The following is a 17916-nucleotide window of genomic DNA, read 5'->3' on the forward strand; positions in this document are numbered from 1 at the left end:
AAATTGATACATCCAGCTCTTGCAGCTGCAGCAAGTTCAAGCCTTCTGCAAAGTGGATACATTTTGCTAGAAGCCTAGCCTTTGCAAAATTGAGACATTTGCAAGCTTTCCCGCTCTTTTTGCATCTCAAGCTAGCCAGCTAATCGCTACATCCAGCTCTTGCAACTGCACAAGATCAAGCTTTTTGCAAAGTAGATACATTTCTCCAGAAGCCAGCCTTTACAGCTCAACCAAGCCTCTTCCAGAACTCTGTTTGCAAAGCAATAAATTTCCAACCTTCTGCAGTTCCTGCCATTTCTTCAGAGCCTGCTGCAAGTTTATGAAGGCCCAGGCTTAACTTCTCAGTTAAGCAGCTGTTTTTATTGTCTTGTTTAAAATATTGCATTGCCCTTTTGTGTGCCTTTAATTGTATAGTTATATAGTATTGCATTTTTGTACTGTTTGAAACTTGGGATAAGTTTCCTTTTGAATTACAGAATGTCAAGTCATAGCAATGAGATTTTGCAAACAAGGGTCAAATCCCCCCGCCCAGTCAGAGAAAGGCACCCCACAGAGAAAACAATGCTCTGCCTTTTGCAGCAGGAAGGCCAGCTTAGGCAGAGGTTTAACAGAGCTTGGCAAAACCTGCCAACCATAGCTGATGCAATAAAGGCATCCTTTTGCCCAAAGGAAAAGGAAATTCTTAGGCAAGAATTTGTAAAGGCCTTCAATAATGGGAGTGCTATTGCAGAAGAAATAATCTATGTACTGAACAAAATTAACACTCCAGAGTCTTTAGATAGGGCTAAGGAAATTTCTTTTAGCCTACAAGAAGAGAGGAGGCGCTACAGCGCGGTTCTATCTGAACCAGAGCCCAGTTCCTTATTCAAAGGTGCAGAAGAAAGGGTTCAAGGCTCCCCATGTGTAAGCCTTAGATCTAGTCTGCTCAAGATTCCATCTAATGATGCTAGCCATAAATCCAAGCATTCATCTAGGCATAGCAGTTCCTCCCAATCCATACATTCATTCATCAGTACTTCTTCCAAAGCAGCCCACTACAACAGAGAGGCTGTCCGTTTGAAAATTAGAAAAGAGGTTTTAGAAGCACAGGCGTCTGCAGAAATGGCTAAGCAAGACCTTTCCTTCAATGAAGAGGAACTCCTCCTTCAACAGGCTAAAACCAAGCAGAAACTGCTTCTAGCACAGGCCAGGGCCCAGAGAGAAATAGAGCTTGCAATGGCTGAAGCCAAGCAAGATGAGCTGCAACGGGATCTAGATCTGCTTCAAGTAAAAAGAGACACAGCACAAAAGATAGTCAGAGCTAACGTTCTATCCAAAGCCTTATCACAGGAACTAACCCAAGAAAACCTTAGTTTCCTACCAACACAAGAGCCTACAGCAAAGGTTTCAGCACATCTGCAACTGGAATCACCTGTAGTGCAGAGTCATATCTCCTTTCGCCACCTTGAAGATCGCTCACCTGTTCCAGTGTTCGCAACTTCAAGGTTAGCCCATTCCTCAGAAGTACAGCAAAGCACGGCCGGGAGAGTGCCATCATCTCTGTCAGAGTCCATCCCTCTACTTAGGCCTCAGAGATACCACCTGTCTACTTGGGAACGAAAGGATGACGTCTTTCAACAACATCCAGATGTCCATTCAGATTGGCAAGGCATGGCCGGGAGTGAACCACCACATTCATCCCTGCATACCAAGTCAATTCTCCCATCGCTGAAGATGAAGGCTTCAGAGGTGCTGCCTGCCAGCAATCTGCTGAACCCAGCATCGCCTACCATCGCGACAAGATGTGTTCAACCGAAGAACATTGAGTTTGTCACGCCACATCACACTACTCAGATGTACCCTTACACACTGGAGTCTCAATTGGGTTCCCTCTTGAGAAATCCAAGAAGAGACATCAGAGACAAAGGCGTCCAGAAATTCACTGACCGACCGGATGACTACCTTCTGTGGAAAATCACCTTCATGAGGGCCATTCGAGATTTCAAGCTAGAAGCAGATGAAGAACTGTCCCTTCTCATGGCGTGGCTTGGACCCAGCTCAGCCGAGCAAGTAAAAAGACTTTATGCTGCTCATGTAGCAGACCCCCAAAGAGCTTTGTCCACAGCGTGGTCTCGCTTGGACCAGCGCTTCGGTGCGAGCACTGAGATAGAAGCATCCCTCATGGATCGACTCAACAGGTTCCCATCACTGAAGATGAAAGATTGCAAACAGCTTTGGGACTTTAGTGATCTTTTACTAGAGCTAGCTTCAGCCAAAGGAAATCCAGAGCTGCCAGGTTTAGCATGTCTGGACCAGCACACGTCGCAGAGTGCCATCCTCTGCAAACTTCCTTTTCCTCTTCGAGAAGCTTGGGGGAAACAGGTGTTCAAGTACAAAGAGGAGAATGCAAATGTATACCCGCCCTTCACCTTTTTGGTGGATTTCGTCACTAGAGCAGCCCGTGAGAGGAATGACCCACATACCGGTTAAGCGGCAGAGAGAATCAGACCCAATTATTCCCTCTAATAGTAAACTCAGCTTGTGTTCTTAATGTTACAGATAACTGAGGGCTCCTTCAGATGGGACAATTGGTTGAGATGTTGTGATGTATGTTTTCATTCTTGGTGTTGGGGGAGGAATTATTTTTTAAAGCCATCTTTCACAGCTTTTTTGGTCTCTTGGACAATTTTCTGGCAATTCCAAGAACCAGGTGTAACATTTTATCCCCACTCTCAAATGAGTTCCTTTTTAATTGGGAGGCATGTCAACACAATGTGTTGTCAAAGGCTTTCATGGCCAGAATCACTGGACTGCTGTGAGTTGTCCGGGCTGTATGGCCAATGTTCCAGAAGCACTCTTTCCTGATGTTTTGCATGCATCTATGGCAGGCATCTTCAGAGGTTGTGAGGTATGTTGGAAACTAGTCAGTGGGATTTATATATCTGTGGAAAGTTCAGGATGGGAGAAAGAACTCTTGTCTGTTTGAGGCAGATGTGAATGTTTCAATTGGCCACCTTGATTAGCATTGAATAGTTTTTCAACTTCAAGGTCTGGCTGCTTACTGCCTGGTGGAATCCTTTGTTTGGAGGTATTAGCTGGTCCAATGCTGGACCACTCTCACAACAACCATGTCAGACTTCACAGAGAAGCCATTGAAATGCACAAGCATGTGGACAATTAAACAGAAAGGAGGAAACCATGAAAATGAACAAAATATGGCTACAAGTATTTAAAAAATTCTAAAATCAGGACAGTAAATAAAAAACACCACTCAGAAAACAGAAGAATTCCAGACATGAATCAATCAGGGCCAGCTAACAGAAGATGAGGAGAAGATGAGGAAGTGATAATAAACTGCAAATTCCAAGGAGCTACAAAGAGAACTCTTTCGGCCAGTCTGGGAGAACCATGAGAAATCAGGTGATGGGACAATCCCTGTAGCAGCTCAATGAGGAATACAAAGGCTGACTGGCAATGAATGTCAATTGGATTAGAAAACAGGTGGCGTAGAACAGAATGGGAATTTTAGAGAAGGCCATGGCTGGCTGGTACCCTGAACAGAAATGCTTCTAGAAAGGTGTGGGGTAGGTAAAGGGAAACTCCATCTCCCACTTTTTCTTTGTCTGCCCCATATATATGGGTGGAAAAGAATTGTAGTTCAACATATCAGAAGGACACCAGGTTGGAGACAGCTCGATATAAACTCAAAGCTAGACTGGCTGTGGCCGGGGACCCCAGAAGCTCATCAAGTCCAGCATTTTCTTTACCACAGAACCATGCCCCCCAAAAACCCCAAAACCAACTCAAACAATCCCGGGCAATCAAACAGGTCTTCTCGCTTTGTACCAAGACCTAAAGCCTGAAAAGACCTCCAAAGAAGACAAAGCCCAGGGCAAAGATCTTAGAAGGAACCTAAGTGTCAAGATGACAGACACAACTCCTGCAGCTTCTGCTCAACCAGTCAGCAACAACACCATATCCTGTCCCATTCATCAAAGGCCACACAGCCTAGCTGAATGCAGAGAGTTCGCAAAGAAGCCTTACAAAGAACTACTCCAAATAGTTCAAAAGGCCAAGGTGTGCTTTAGATGCTGCGGCGCCACTATTCACTTCTCCAAAGACTGCAAAGAAAAGGTTAAATGCCAACACTGCAACAGCATCAAGCATTGCTCTGCAATGCACAACTTCGATTCCCCTCAATTCAAAGCAAAGTTAAATTCTCCTACCAAAGAAGAAACCAAAGAAGACCAAAAGCCTACAGAACCTCAGGTAGCCCTCAAGGCTCCTGCGGTTGCCTGCACCAAGCTTTGTCAAAATAGCCACAAGCCCAGGATTTGCCACCCAATCTGCCTGGCAGAGGTGTATCCAGACAAGCAGCCGTGGAATAAGAAAAGGGTCTATGTCGCCTTGGATGCCCAAAGTGACGCATCTCTTGCAACCCCAGAGTTCTTCAACATGTTCAACCTTCATACCGAGACAATAGATTACACCATATCCACTTGTTCTGGAAAGAATAAGATGAATGGCAGAGTTGCAACAAAGTTCAAAATCTCGCCTGTCGGACAAAAGGTCAGATACGATCTTCCTGACCTTATAGAATGCAGCCTGATTCCCAGGAACAAAGAACAGATAGCCACGAAAGAGGTGGTACAAGCCCATCCTCATCTCAAAGGTATTCAAGATCTAATTCCAGCTTTGGACTTAGAAACAGACATCGTAATGCTTATCGGTGCAGATTGTCCCACACTGTTCCGTGTTAGCAACCAGATTGAAGGTCCTAAGGGATCACCCATGGCCCAGCAGTTGCCTTTAGGATGGACGGTGTTAGGCCCAGTCTGCCTGAACAAGATGTTCCAGCCTGTCACTAAAAGGCCTTCACTAATGCAAGGATGTGCCAGCCACATCTCAGTTTGCTGCCAGGGAGTAATGCCCAATTACTCTTCCATCATCGAAGTCACAGAGAGAGATGAGCAAACAGCCTTCTCTAAAAATGAACAGAAGTTCCTTGAGATGATGAACAGCCAAGTCACTCAAGACTCTGAAGATAATTGGATAGCACCTTTACCTTTCAAGCCGGTAAGACCATTTCTACCCAACAACAGAGATGTTGCCCTTCATCGTCTCCTGTCCTTAAGAAGAAGGATGCTAAAGGATCCGAAGGTAAAGACCCAGATCACCCAGTTCGTGGAAGACCTCTTCAGAAGCAACTACGCTGAACCAGCCAGCGTGTGTGCGGAGGGAGAAGAACAGTGGCATTACATATCCACTTCAGAAAATCCGGCAGATGTGACATCCCGAGGAACATCAGCCGCAAAGTTGTCCAAGTCATCCTGGATCACTGGACCCAAATGTCTTCAAAATCCTTCCTTTCCAGAAAGCATTTCCGTGCTCAAAGACACTGAGTTGCCAGAAATTCAGTCCTGCAAATCTACCATCGATGGCCAAGACTTATCAAGGCAAGGTTTAAATCCAGCCAAGTTTGAAAGATTTTCAAAATGGACTAGACTTCAGGCAGCCATTGCCAGGCTCATACATTACATCACTACAAAAAACAGTGGTGCAATTCAGCCCCAAGATCTTTCAAAAGCCTCAACAGTCATCCTGAGATCCACTCAAAGACAGTGTTTTTTTTAGAAGAAATAGCTTGTCTAGAAAGAAAAGCATCCTTGCCCAAAAATAGTTGTTTAAAGGACTTGAACCCCTTCCTGGACAATGAGGGTCTCCTTAGGGTTGGAGGTAGACTAAAAAGAGCAAAGATTAGATCCTGTGTTAAAAATCCTTTTATTTTGCCACACCATAGCCACATAGCTCTGCTGTTGACACAGCATTTCCACACAAAAGTCAAACACCAAGGAAGGTCAATTACTCAGTCTGCCCTAAGAAACTATGGGTTTTGGATTGTTAGGTGCCAACGTAAAGGTTGGGGATTTGGTGTTACTTAAACAAAGATGCTCCTAGATACCAATGGGCTAAGGGTATTGTGTCAAAATTATATCCTAGCTCTGACAATAGAGTGCATAAGGCCCAGGTTAAGGTCTCTAACGAAAAGGTTTCTTTATTTGACAGGCCTATTAGCGACATGGTTGTGTTATTTTCAGAAGACATACAGTCTTAAAGTTATTAGAGTTAAAGGTATTTAACTCCATTTTGTTTAGATTTCCGAAAGTCCGGAAATCTAGGCCAAGAGTGTGACGGCGCGAGTGGCGCCATCTATATGTCAAACTATAAGTTTTAAGATCTGAATTGCTGTATCATGCCTGATTTTGCCCTTACCCCGTAAATGTAGTTGGATTGGTTATTTATATCTGTCAATCAATGTTGTTTGTACCTGTTACATTGCTCACTCAGCAAAACTGTTTGGCTCCACCTCTTCCTGGAGTAGGACTGTGTTTCCTCCTTTTCATTCCATCAGCAAGTTCTGTATCGGATGGACGTGAAAGAGAGGCTTGGCTCAAAAAGCCCTTTAAAAGTTACCTCTCAGCACCAATTCTGAGGTTCTTACCCTTGGGACTCACACTTCATGTTCAGGGCCAACCTGAACAACGTTGAGGAGTCTCAAGCACCTTCACATCAGTCCTTTGGCAACAGAGGAAGACTCTTGTCTTCAGATATAGGTCATTGGACTGAGGCTGAGTTTGCTCCGGCATTCACAGCCAGAGAAAGAGGGATCTGGACAAGCTTCATGGACTTAAACAATCAAAGACTGTAATGTATATTTTCTTTTACCCCCTTTGTGAAGAATAAACCCAGTTTTTGAGTTAACTACAGTGTTTTGGTCCTTGGGAGTTCCAGTTTCCCTAAAGGAGGGCAAGAAGCAATCCCCTGGGGAAAGATGTCACGTCCATGCTTCTTTCACTAAGAGTTTACAGCCCCAGGCGCGACGGCACACCCAGCCCAAATTGGGTAGAGTCTCACAGTGCAATGGGAAGATGACACACACATCCCCGCCTGGACCCCTTAGGCACTAATGGCAGTGAGGCATGATGTTGACCTTCAGTGTTAGTACCCTGCTTATGCCATGCCCTTTTCCAGAAGTTCATCTTGCACTTTCTTGATAGCCATTTCAGTGTCAGGTGAGGGAAACCTTTCTCATATTCCTAGGCCAGTAGAAGTTGTGGCATGTTTTGATCCACTGTATTTTATCTGTGTGATTTGGCTAACAGTCTAAACCCAGTTCTGCATGGGATATTTTAAGGCTATGATATAATACATTACTAAAGGGGCATGTTTGGCTTTATATTTTATTTTATTTTTTAAAAAAACACATTGTGAGACAGCTAGAGAACTTGGGAGTGGCTTGTACAAATGCTGCATGAATGAAGAAAACTACAGAGTACAAAAGGCACATCTGGACTTTAGTCTACCTCTGGAAGTTAGAAGTGTTGATATTTATGAGAGGGAAGGTTTGTTAATTTTGAACATAATTGGCCCCAGATGTTATGTAACCTCAGATTATGGCAGCACATAGTCCAGTAGGAGAGGCCATGGAGAACATTTCTTGCTACTTAAATGATAATCTTATTGCAATTATGAAACGATGTTTAAAAACCACCTCTGGAGTCTGTACTAAGGCTGTCAATGATACACAGCTCTCACAATTTAAATATTATTGGTTGAGTGGTTTCCCCTCCAAGGCCCAACAAGACCCAGAACTGCTTAGGTGTCCCTAAAAGGTGCAGTGGTTTATGTGGCGGACTAGGGCTCAAATCTCCAGTCAGCCATAGAAACCTAATGGGGGTCACAAAACATTGGTAAACAAATACAGATGAAAAGGGTCTGGACAAAGAGCCTGAATTTTTCATTCAGCAATGACTTGAAAGGAAACTTTTATAAGATGATGTATAGATGGTATTTGACACCAGAAAGGCTTTCTAAGGGCCTTTTCACACAGGCCAGAAATCTGGGAGGAACTGGGCTATTTTAACTCACTTTCTGTCCTTACCCCCAACCAAAGGATTTCTGTCCTTACCCCCAACCAAAACCCTAGGCTTTCCCTCAGGGGGTAGCTAGGAATAAAGTGAAGACATGGATGTGGGACCAAGCTTTTGGATAAAAATCTTCAGTGCAGTAATGCGAATACAAAATGGTGCAATTGATAACTGGAATGACCTTGGACTATGATATTGGATGGTGTGATCTTAAAATTGATTTTAATGAATGATATGTTTTTAGCAATTGATTTTTAATATTTTGAGTTATTTGCTGTTGTATGTTTGTATGGCATCAAATTGTTGCCGATTCATATGTGAGCCACTCTGAGTCCCCTTCGGGGTGAGAAGGGCGGGGTACAAATATGGCAAATAAATAAATACAGAAAATAGATGACACCCAACCCATTTCCCCACTAAAAACTTACCTAATGGACCTGTTGACAGCATAGACCCCTCTGCGTGTCAGGAGATGGGGAGGGGAATTTTGGGTACATTTAGGGGGTGGGATGGGGAAGCCTGAAAAACCAGGCTGGCTGTGGGGACTGACCCCTGGGACTGCAGAAGCAATCCAGAGGATCAATCACCAAAGGGTCACACCTGGAAAAATCCAGACCTTAGGTTAAGGTCTGGATCTTTCCAGGTGTTTTATTAATCAGGAACAAACTGAGAAGTCCCAGTTTTCTCCAGATTAATTTGGTTTTACCTGAGGCATCATTTGGATGCCTCAGGTAAAACCGAGACAAGTTCTGGGATATAGGCCTGTCTGGAAGGGCCCTAAGATGTAGAGAAGTAGCTCTAGTGATTGTTGGAAATGGGGGGAACATTTTGACCTTGTGTGGCAGGCATTCTCAGAGGTTGTGAGGTCTGTTGGAAACTAGGCACGTGGGGTTTATTTATCTGCAGAATGTCCAGGGAGGGAGAAAGAACTCTTGTCTGTTTGAGGCAGGTGTGAATGTGTCAACTGGCTACCTTGATTAACATTGAAAAGCCTTGCAGCTTCAAAGCCTGATTGCTTCCTGTCTTGGGGGGGGGGCGGAATCCCTTGTTGGGAGGTGTGAGCTGGCTCTGATTGTTTCTTGTCTGCAATTCCCGTTTTTTGTGTTGCTCTTTATTTACTGTCCTGATTCTATAATATTTTATACTGGTAGCCAGATGTTGTTTATTTTCATGGTTTCCTCCTTTCTGTTGAAACTGTCCACATGCTTTGAATGGCATCTCTGTGTAGTCTGACATGGTGGTTAGGAATGGTTGGAACTGAAGTCAACACACCTGGAGGGCCGAAGTTTGCCCATGCCTGGCGTAGATGCACCCTTAAGGGGCTGGTGTGCAGAGCTCCCTCCTAGATCCCAATCGTGTGGGCTGGCTCTTTCCCTCCCTGCCTCCTTCGCTCCCTTGCGGCTCCTACCTTCTCCCCTTGGCTCAGCACTCGGCAGGGCCAGACCTCCGCCGAGCCAAACAGGGAATTCTTGATCATGCCAAACATGGTGCAGCGGGGCGAGGTTGGCCGCAGCTGGGCTGTCGCTCCTCTTGGCGCTGGCACGAAGGGAAAGGGAGTGGGCAGGGAGAGGGAGGAGGAAGGACTCCGCCCCGGTGAACCCAGAGGTTGGGCAGCTGCAGGCTCAGCCCAGGCGCCGAGGAGGAGGAGGCAGGAGGCAGCCTTTGCACAACACCGCTGGAGGAGCCACAGGCCGGCCCAGGCGGGGAGAGAGTCGCCCAAGGGGGCCTTTCCCTGCCCTGGTCGTGCTCTTGTGCCAGTCAAGCGGAGGAAAGCCTTGGGGTGCATCTACGCCAGGGGTCCTCAAACTTTTGAAGCCGAGGGCCGGTCCACAATCCTTCAGACTGTTGAGGGGCCGGATTATCATTTGAAAAAAAATACGATCAAATTCCGATGCACACTGCACATGTCTTATTTTTTGTAGTGCAAAACAGCAACAACAACAATGAAAGAACAATACGATATTTTAAAATGAAAACAATTTTAACCAACATAAACCTATCAGGATTTCAATGGGAAGTGTGGGCCTGCTTCTGGCCAATGAGATAGTCAAGTTAATTAGGGCTGTTGTTGTTGTGTGTCTTCAAGTCATTTCAGACTTTGGCCGAGCCTAAGTCTAAAATGAATTATTTATTTACTGCATTTATTTACTACATTTATATCCCACCCTTCTCACCACAAAGGGGACTCAGAGCAACTGTATGTACATACAATATATTATATTATTAGCATAGCACAATATTAGCATTATATATTACTATATTGAACTATACCAGTACACTGTAATATTATTAGTAATATATAACATATAATTAATATTATTATATGGTATTATTATTATTAGTATTATATTGTATAACATAATATTATTATCAATATTATATGTATATACAATATATTATATTATTAAAACTGAGGGTGGGGGCCAGGTAAATGACCTTGGAGGGCCGCATCCGGCCCCCGGGCCTTAGTTTGGAGACCCCTGATCTACGCCATAAAATGAATGTCAATGACATGCCTCGGTATTCTGGGATCTGTGGTTTCTTGAGGCACCATATTGGAAACAACTGCACCCAGTCTCTGGGCAGTGCACACATCCCTTTGGAAATAAATGGCAATTATAAAGTAAAGGTAAAGGTTTCCCCTGACGTTAAGTCCAGTCGTGTCCAACTCTGGGGGTTGGTGCTCATTTCCATTTCTAAGCTGGAGAGCTGGCGTTGTCCGTAGACACCTCCAAGGTCATGTGGCCGGCATGACTGCATGGAGCACCGTTATCTTCCCGCCGGAGCGGTACCTATTGATCTACTCACATTGGCATGTTTTTGAACTGCTAGGTTGGCAGAAGCTGGAGCTAACAGTGGGCGCTCACTCCGCTCCCCGGGTTTGAACCTGGGACCTTTCGGTCTGCAAGTTCAGCAGCTCAGCGCTTTAACACACTGAGCCACCGGTCCTCTCCATAGGCTGTTGGGAATTGTGGGAATTGATGTCCAAAACACCTGGAGGGCCCAAATTTGCCCATGCCTGGTGTAGATACACCCTCCAATGCTGTTCCTGGTGCACATACTCCGAAGAAATAAGGAGGAGAGCTTCAATCCCAGGGTATTAAATTAAAAGATCCTATTTTTTAACATGACTGGAGAACACCTCAAAGAATACACTGGGAAAAAGGGGTTATATGTCTCCAAGTGCACATTGGTGTTGTTATTAGTTTGAAACAAGCCCAGTGTGTTTCTGCCTATGTATAAATTCCAGTCACCATCTGCATGGGTAGCATGTAGTATAGCAGCAGAAATGTGCAGAGCTGAAAATCTTTTCCCATTTTCCCATTCATGTTCTTTTTCCCTTCAGCCCAACAAATGAAATGAGATTTTGCGCTCCAGAAAATTCTTCTCCTGGATTGTATACTGACCTTGAAGAAGGCAATTCACGCGTATATATAGGCCAACATGCATTGGGCTTTTTTTGAAAATAAAAACAATAATAAGCCACAATTCAGCACTTGGGAGATGTATCTTCCCTTTCATCCCCTTCGATCCAATTTTAAACACATAAGTGGAAAAAGTGATAGATTTTAAATGAAAGTGACTTGAGATGTTGCAACTTGTTTGTTGATTTTTGGACAACCACTCTCATGATCAAGACTGCTGACATTGCTGGCTTTAGGATTCTAGAAACGGAAGTTCAGAAGATGTAACCTTTCAAAGTTCTGATAAAATCCTGTGTAGTAACTGGCATGCAGTCAACTCTGTGTAGGAATAGATCATACGTGGCAAGAACAGGTATATATGTTGCTGTACATATGTTGCTGATATCCAGAGGCTGAGAAATGCATGATAGGATCAGAGGCCAGTTTTGGTTGCATGATTATGAATCTTCCATGTGATAAACAAGTGCTTTTTGTGCTAACACACATATATAGACTACGTTTTCAGTGTATTTCTGAAATATTTTGGCATGAACAATTTGAAAAACACTCTGAATCATCTATCCCCATACACAAGATCCATTCTAATATTGCCTGGAGATATCCAGCTTGTTTGACTTCCACATTCCTAATCGGTCATGAACTCAACTGTTGGAAATGTTTATAGCAACAAAGTTTAAGTAGATTAAATTAATAAGGTCATTCTTCTAACCACAGAAGATGTACATAGAAGATGCACATGGAAGCCTGTCCAGTTCAGCACTGTTCATGTCAAGGATGGCAGACTTCTGGGTTGCAGGGTCAAAGCAGGACTCAAAACATACGGTTAGAAAGAAAGATCTCTGGGCTGAGGAATCTGTTCTGTGTGAATATAAATCATGCTCTATTTTACACAGCCTTGTTTTTACTGTAAAATAGAATTGAGTTTCAGAAGGAAGAAGGTATCACTTGAATGTGATGGAATAACACTGTTAATTGCACTATAGGGTTTAGTAAATGTAATAGTGATAGCTTTGAAAAGAATCATAGAATCATAGAATCCTAGAGTTGGAAGAGACCTCGTGGGCCATCCAGTCCAACCCCCTGCCAAGAAGCAGGAAAATTGCATTCAAAGAATCCCCGACAGATGGCCATCCAGCCTCTGCTTAAAAGCCTCCAAAGAAGGAGCCTCCACCACAGTCTGGGGGAGAGAGTTCCACTGCTGAACAGCTCTCAAAGTGAGGAAGTTCTCCCTAATATTCAAGTGTAATCCCCTTTCCTGTAGGTTGAAGCCGTTGTTCTGTGTCCTAGTCTCCAGGCCAGCAGAAAACGAACCTCCTCCCTCCTCCCTATGACTTTCCCTCACATATATATATACACTAGCTGTGCCCGGCCACGCGTTGCTGTGGCGAAGTCTGGTGGTATGGGGAATAAAGTATTGAGGAATTGGTGGTAGTTAAGGTAAAGGGTAAAGGTTTTCCCCTGACATTAAGTCCAGTCGTGTCTGACTCTGGGGGTTGGTGCTCATCTCCATTTCTAAGCCGAAGAGCCGGCGTTGTCCGAAGACTCCTCCAAGGTCATGTGGTCAGCATGACTGCATGGAGCGTCATTACCTTCCCGCCACAGAGGCACCTATTCATCTACTCTCATTTGTATGTTTTTGAACTTCTGGGTTGGGAGAAGGCGGGGCTAATAGTGGGGGCTGTGTTCATCTGCGACCTTTGGGTGCAGAAGTTCAGCAGCTCAGCGGTTTAACATGCTGCGCCATCAGGGGAGATTATTTTCTCAAGGTTGTGAATATACAATATTTCTGATTGTTTTTTGTCTGTTGGAGGGAAGTATGAATGTTGGAATTAGGGAAAATGATTACCATGTAATGGGCTTGCAGCTTTAAAGCCTGGCTGTTTTCTGGCTGAGTGAATTTTTTGTTGGGAGGTGTTAGCTGGCTCTGATTGTTTCCTGTCTGGAATTCCCTTGTTTTGAGAGTGGTGTTGTTTGCGATATTTTATGTGCTTCTATTGTGTGTGGGTCTCAGAAAAGAGAGGATCTGCCAGACTTTGATGATGGGAATACTTTGTTGGGAGGTGTTAGCTGGCCCTGATTGTTTCCTGTGTGGAATGGCCCTGTTTTCAGATTGTTGTTCTTTATGTAGTGTTTTGATTTTAGAGATTGTATTGTTCTGTTTTGTTATAACAGAGTAATTTTTATATATTGATTTTATTGTTTTTGAATATTTGGAGTCAGATTGTATTCATTTTTACAGTTCACAGCAACATAATAATAATAATAATAATAATAATAATAATAATAATAATAATAATAATAATGAGTCTGGTAATACACACTGCTTCACTGCATTGTGAGCTTCCTTTCTGGAAGAATCCTTTCTTGGGAGGTGTTAGCTGGCTGTGATAGTTTGTTTTGTGGCATTCCCAATTTTCCTGATTTCAGAGTGTTATAAAAATAATAAGTTACTATTATTAGTTATTATTATATTGTTGAATGATTATCAATGTTCTAATAATTATTATTCAATTTGTGAATGATTATCACTGTAATAATAATAATAATAATAATAATAATAATAATAATAATAATTTACTCTTATTTTGAATTGTTAATACATTGTTGGATGATTATCAGTGTTATAATAATAATTATTATGACAGCCTTGAATGTTTATTATAGTTGTAATAATAATAACTTGTTATGATTAGTTATTATTGCATTGTTGAATGATTATTACTGTTATAATAACAATAATAAATGACTATTATTATTGGTTACTATTACATTCTTAAAGGATGACCAGTTATTATTATATTAATAATAATTATTACTGACAGGGAAGGGAAAGGTGAAGGCTTGAGAGGGAAAAAAGGGGGGCTGCTGAGGCATTGGAGGGGTTGTCATTTGTGGGTGAGAACAACAACAACCACAATAACAACAGAAAAGGGGGGGGCTCAGCCTGGGCCAACTTGGGCCTTCCCTCGAGTTGTTTTGGGCGCCAACTTCCACCCTTCCTGGTCTGAGGCTGTTTACTTTTCCCCCGTCAGCCGTTTAACCAGGTGAGGGGGGAAAGGAAGGGGCCTGAGGTCGGGAAGGGCGGGGGTTGGCGCCCAAAACAACTGGAGGGGAGGTCCAGGCCTGCTCGAGAGCCATGCCGTCCTCTTCCTCCCTCACCTTGAAGTCCTCAGAGAAGAACCGGGGAAGAAGTCCTTGAGGCGGGCCAGGGTGCAGACGGCGCTGCGGAGGGCCCGGTAGGAGGAAGGCCGAGGCCGAGGCCGGGAGGAGGAGAGAGGGTGAGGCAGGGGTCCGCGGGGCCTTCCTGGCGCTGAGGGGAGGGGAGAGGGGCGGGAGGAGGGGGCTGCTCGGCGACCCTCCATGGGGCCTGAGGGGGGAGGAGATTGAGGGGGAGAGGGCAGATTAATCCACCTTCCTGCCTTCCTTCCTTCCTTCAGCCCAGGCCCAGCTCTGAGGCGAGGTGTTTGTGAGGCCTCCTGGGTGAGGATGATATGTGTGTGTGTGCACGCGCGTGAAGGGAGGAGAGGGCGGTGTGCGCGCAGGCGCAGATCGCCTGTTGCGGTTTTTGGGCTTTTGTTGGCCCTGTGATTGTGTTTGGCATCTAATTGTGCTGTATCTTACTGGAGCCGTGGATGATGGGTTATGTTGCCAAATTTCAAGGTTGGAGGGCCTTTACTTTTGTTGTTTTGCGTGTCGCCCTGATGCCATTACTCTTTTATATATATAGATGGTCATCATGTCTCCTCTCAGCCTTCTCTTCTGCAGGCTAAACATACCCAGCTCTTTAAGCTGCTCCTCATAGGGATTGTTCTCCAGACCCTTGATCATTTTAGTTGCCCTCCTCTGGACACATTCCAGCTTGTCAATATCTCCCTTCAACTGCGGTGCCCAGAATTGGATGCAGTATTCCAGGTGTGGTCTGACCAAGGCAGAATAAAAGTGTTGCATGACCTTCCTGAATTTTGACGCTATACTCCTATTTATGCAGGCCAAAATCCCATTGATTTTTTTAGCCACCACATGACATTGTTGGTTCATGTTTAACTTGTTGTCCACAAGGACTCCAAAATCTTTTTCACACGTACTGCTATCGAGCCAGGCATCGTCCCCCATTCTGTATCTTTGAATTTCATTTTTTCTGCCTAAGTGGAGTATCTTGCATTTGTCCCTATTGAACTTCATTTTGTTAGTTTTGGCCCATCTCTCTAATCCGTTAAGATTGTTTTGAATTCTGCTCCTGTCTTCTGGAGTGTTGGCTATCCCAGTTTGGTGTCATCTGCAAACTTGATGCTCATGCCTTCTAGCCCTTCATCTACATAAGTCATTGATAAAGATGTTGAATGGAACCGGGCCCAGGACAGAACCCTGCTTATGGCACTCCACCCATCACTTATTTCCAGGATGAAGAGAAAGCATTGGTGAGTACCCTTCAGGTTCATTCACTTAACCAATTACAGATCCACATAACTGTAGTTTTGCCTAGACCACATTTGACTAATTTGTTCTCCAGAAGGTCATGGGGACCTTGCTACAGAATGCTGATTCTATACCCTTTCCATATTGGAAGACCTGTGACATCAGAACAAAAGAACCAGTGGCAACAATAAATACAATGACATCTTGGATTTAGATCAAGCCTTGTGATCAGGTGAAAGGATCAGGTGAAAGGTTAGGGCATGGAAATAAAATCTGGGACACTCTTACAAGCATAATTTTAAATCCACCAGAGGAATCAAGGCAGTGACATCAAAAACGATAAGACAGACCAGAATGCCAGTCATGCCAGGGAAACACTAACTCAGTACATAAATGGGACTTCAACTGTCCTGTTTCATGGGAGTTCGGATGATGGCGTATTTGCAGTAATTATAGTTTTGAGGATGCAAGATGCTGGTGAAGAAAGATGACTAGAACAGAGCTTGTCAATCACTTGACAAATTCTGTTCTAGTCATTTTTGATTAAGGGCAAAGTATTCTGAAAGTAGGAGCAGTAAGCTTTCTGTCAGTCCTCTCCATATCTGAACAACCAACAAATAATAGCCCTGTAATTATTTATTATTTCTTTGGGTGGTGAGTGTTACTTGAATCATGGGGGAAAGAAACATGTTGCACACCAGTCATGTGCAGCCTTTTTTTGCGATCCACCAAGACCCCATGCATTTTTGAAATTTTTTTTTTCTCAGTGGAAACATTGCTTCGAAGGGCTTGTTGGATACTTGAAAAGTGAAATATTACTGATTGTTATTCTCTCAACACAGCTGCTTCCCCCAGTCAGCCTGGAATAGTGGTTTGAGTGTTGGACCAGGCTTCCAAGATATTCAAATCCTTATTCCACTATGGAAACCTATTGGGTGATCTTGGAGAAGCCGTACTCTTAAGATGAAAGCGATGGCAAATTCTCTTTGAATAAAACTCTGAGAAAGAGGCAAGATATGAGGGTCACACAATACATGTAGTCTTTTCTTTTTCCCACTTCTTTCCTCCTGTTTCCCCTGAATGTTTATTACTTTGACCAAGATTGTTAATATTAAAACAAACAAACAAACAGTGTTTCCAATAAATAAATTATATATACATTTTCTTTTAGTCAGTCTTTTATTGTACTTTAAGAACTTTGGCAATAGAAAAAAGCAGCATTTCTTTCTTCTCAGAAAAGAAGCTAATTCATCTGCGCATACATCCTATCCCGCCTGACTGGTCGTCTCCTCCAGCGGATGCTGCTGGGCCTCCGACTCCTTAAGGCTTTGTATCGGATGGGGAAAAGGATCCTGCTCATGACATTCAGTCGTTCATTCAGCTCCACCAACCTCTTCTTTATTGAATGTACTTGCTTCAGGAGGTTGTCAACTGCCTCGGATACAGGCTGGAGACTGTAAACAAAAAGGAGTCAGTACTGGGGAATGTATATTGTTGAGGGGCGATTTGTTATTTGTAGGAATAAAATTATGTTTCACCTTCCTGATACCTAAACATCTCTCAGAATGACTTAGAGCATGGCAAGTTGATAATGAATATAATAGCTTTCAAAATGGCAACCATATCATAAACACAAGTGCTGCAGATGAAACATGAAAGAATAAAACTTGTGAAGCAAACACCTGCCAAATTAAAGTCTTCCTCGTGTGGTGAAATGTTGCTGAAGAGAGTACCAAGCTAGTCTCTTGGGGGAAGAATACAATACTTTAAGTTTAGGTGTGTCTCCTGGGAAGGCAGTATTGCTTGTGCCAGAGATTGACATGTCATCTCCCAACTTGAGACAAAGAACAGGATGGTACCACCTGGGTAGAGATCTTTGCTGCGATTGCTATTTTGTTGATTTGCATCACATTGCCTAAAGGTATAGTTGGCCTTATCTTGAGAATCAGTCATGTCTCCATTAAAGCAAGGACCCAGAGAAGGGTTCCTCATTCCCATATTGGGGCAGCATCTAAATCACATATGTCAAACTCAAATCCCATGGACTGAATCTAATCCTCCATGTCATTTTATATGGCTCTCCAGATGCTAGACTACAACTCCTGTATTCCTCTCCATTAGTCATCATGACTAGAGCTGATGAGAGTTGTGATACAATGACATCTGGA

The 17916-nt window shown here is 43.6% G+C and overlaps 1 protein-coding gene and 1 long non-coding RNA gene across 2 annotated transcripts in view; one reads left to right on the top strand and one right to left on the bottom strand.

The window, feature by feature from the left end:
* hebp1 (heme binding protein 1) overlaps nt 1-9490 on the bottom strand; it is a 36134-nt gene extending 26644 nt beyond the window's left edge. Inside the window, exon 1 of the mRNA XM_062982873.1 lies at nt 9316-9490. Coding sequence (XP_062838943.1) covers nt 9316-9393 — 78 coding nt within the window. The 5' untranslated portion in view covers nt 9394-9490. The remainder of the gene's footprint in view (nt 1-9315) is intronic.
* A 4758-nt stretch (nt 9491-14248) lies between these two features.
* Nucleotides 14249-17302, top strand: LOC107983407 (uncharacterized). The gene is made up of 3 exons (XR_001730848.2): nt 14249-14610; nt 15637-15750; nt 16984-17302. It is a non-coding gene; the product is annotated as an uncharacterized LOC107983407 (long non-coding RNA).
* The last annotated feature ends 614 nt before the right edge of the window (nt 17303-17916 follow it).

This window comes from Anolis carolinensis, chromosome 5 (genome assembly GCF_035594765.1).
Source record: "Anolis carolinensis isolate JA03-04 chromosome 5, rAnoCar3.1.pri, whole genome shotgun sequence".
NCBI lineage: Eukaryota > Metazoa > Chordata > Lepidosauria > Squamata > Dactyloidae > Anolis > Anolis carolinensis.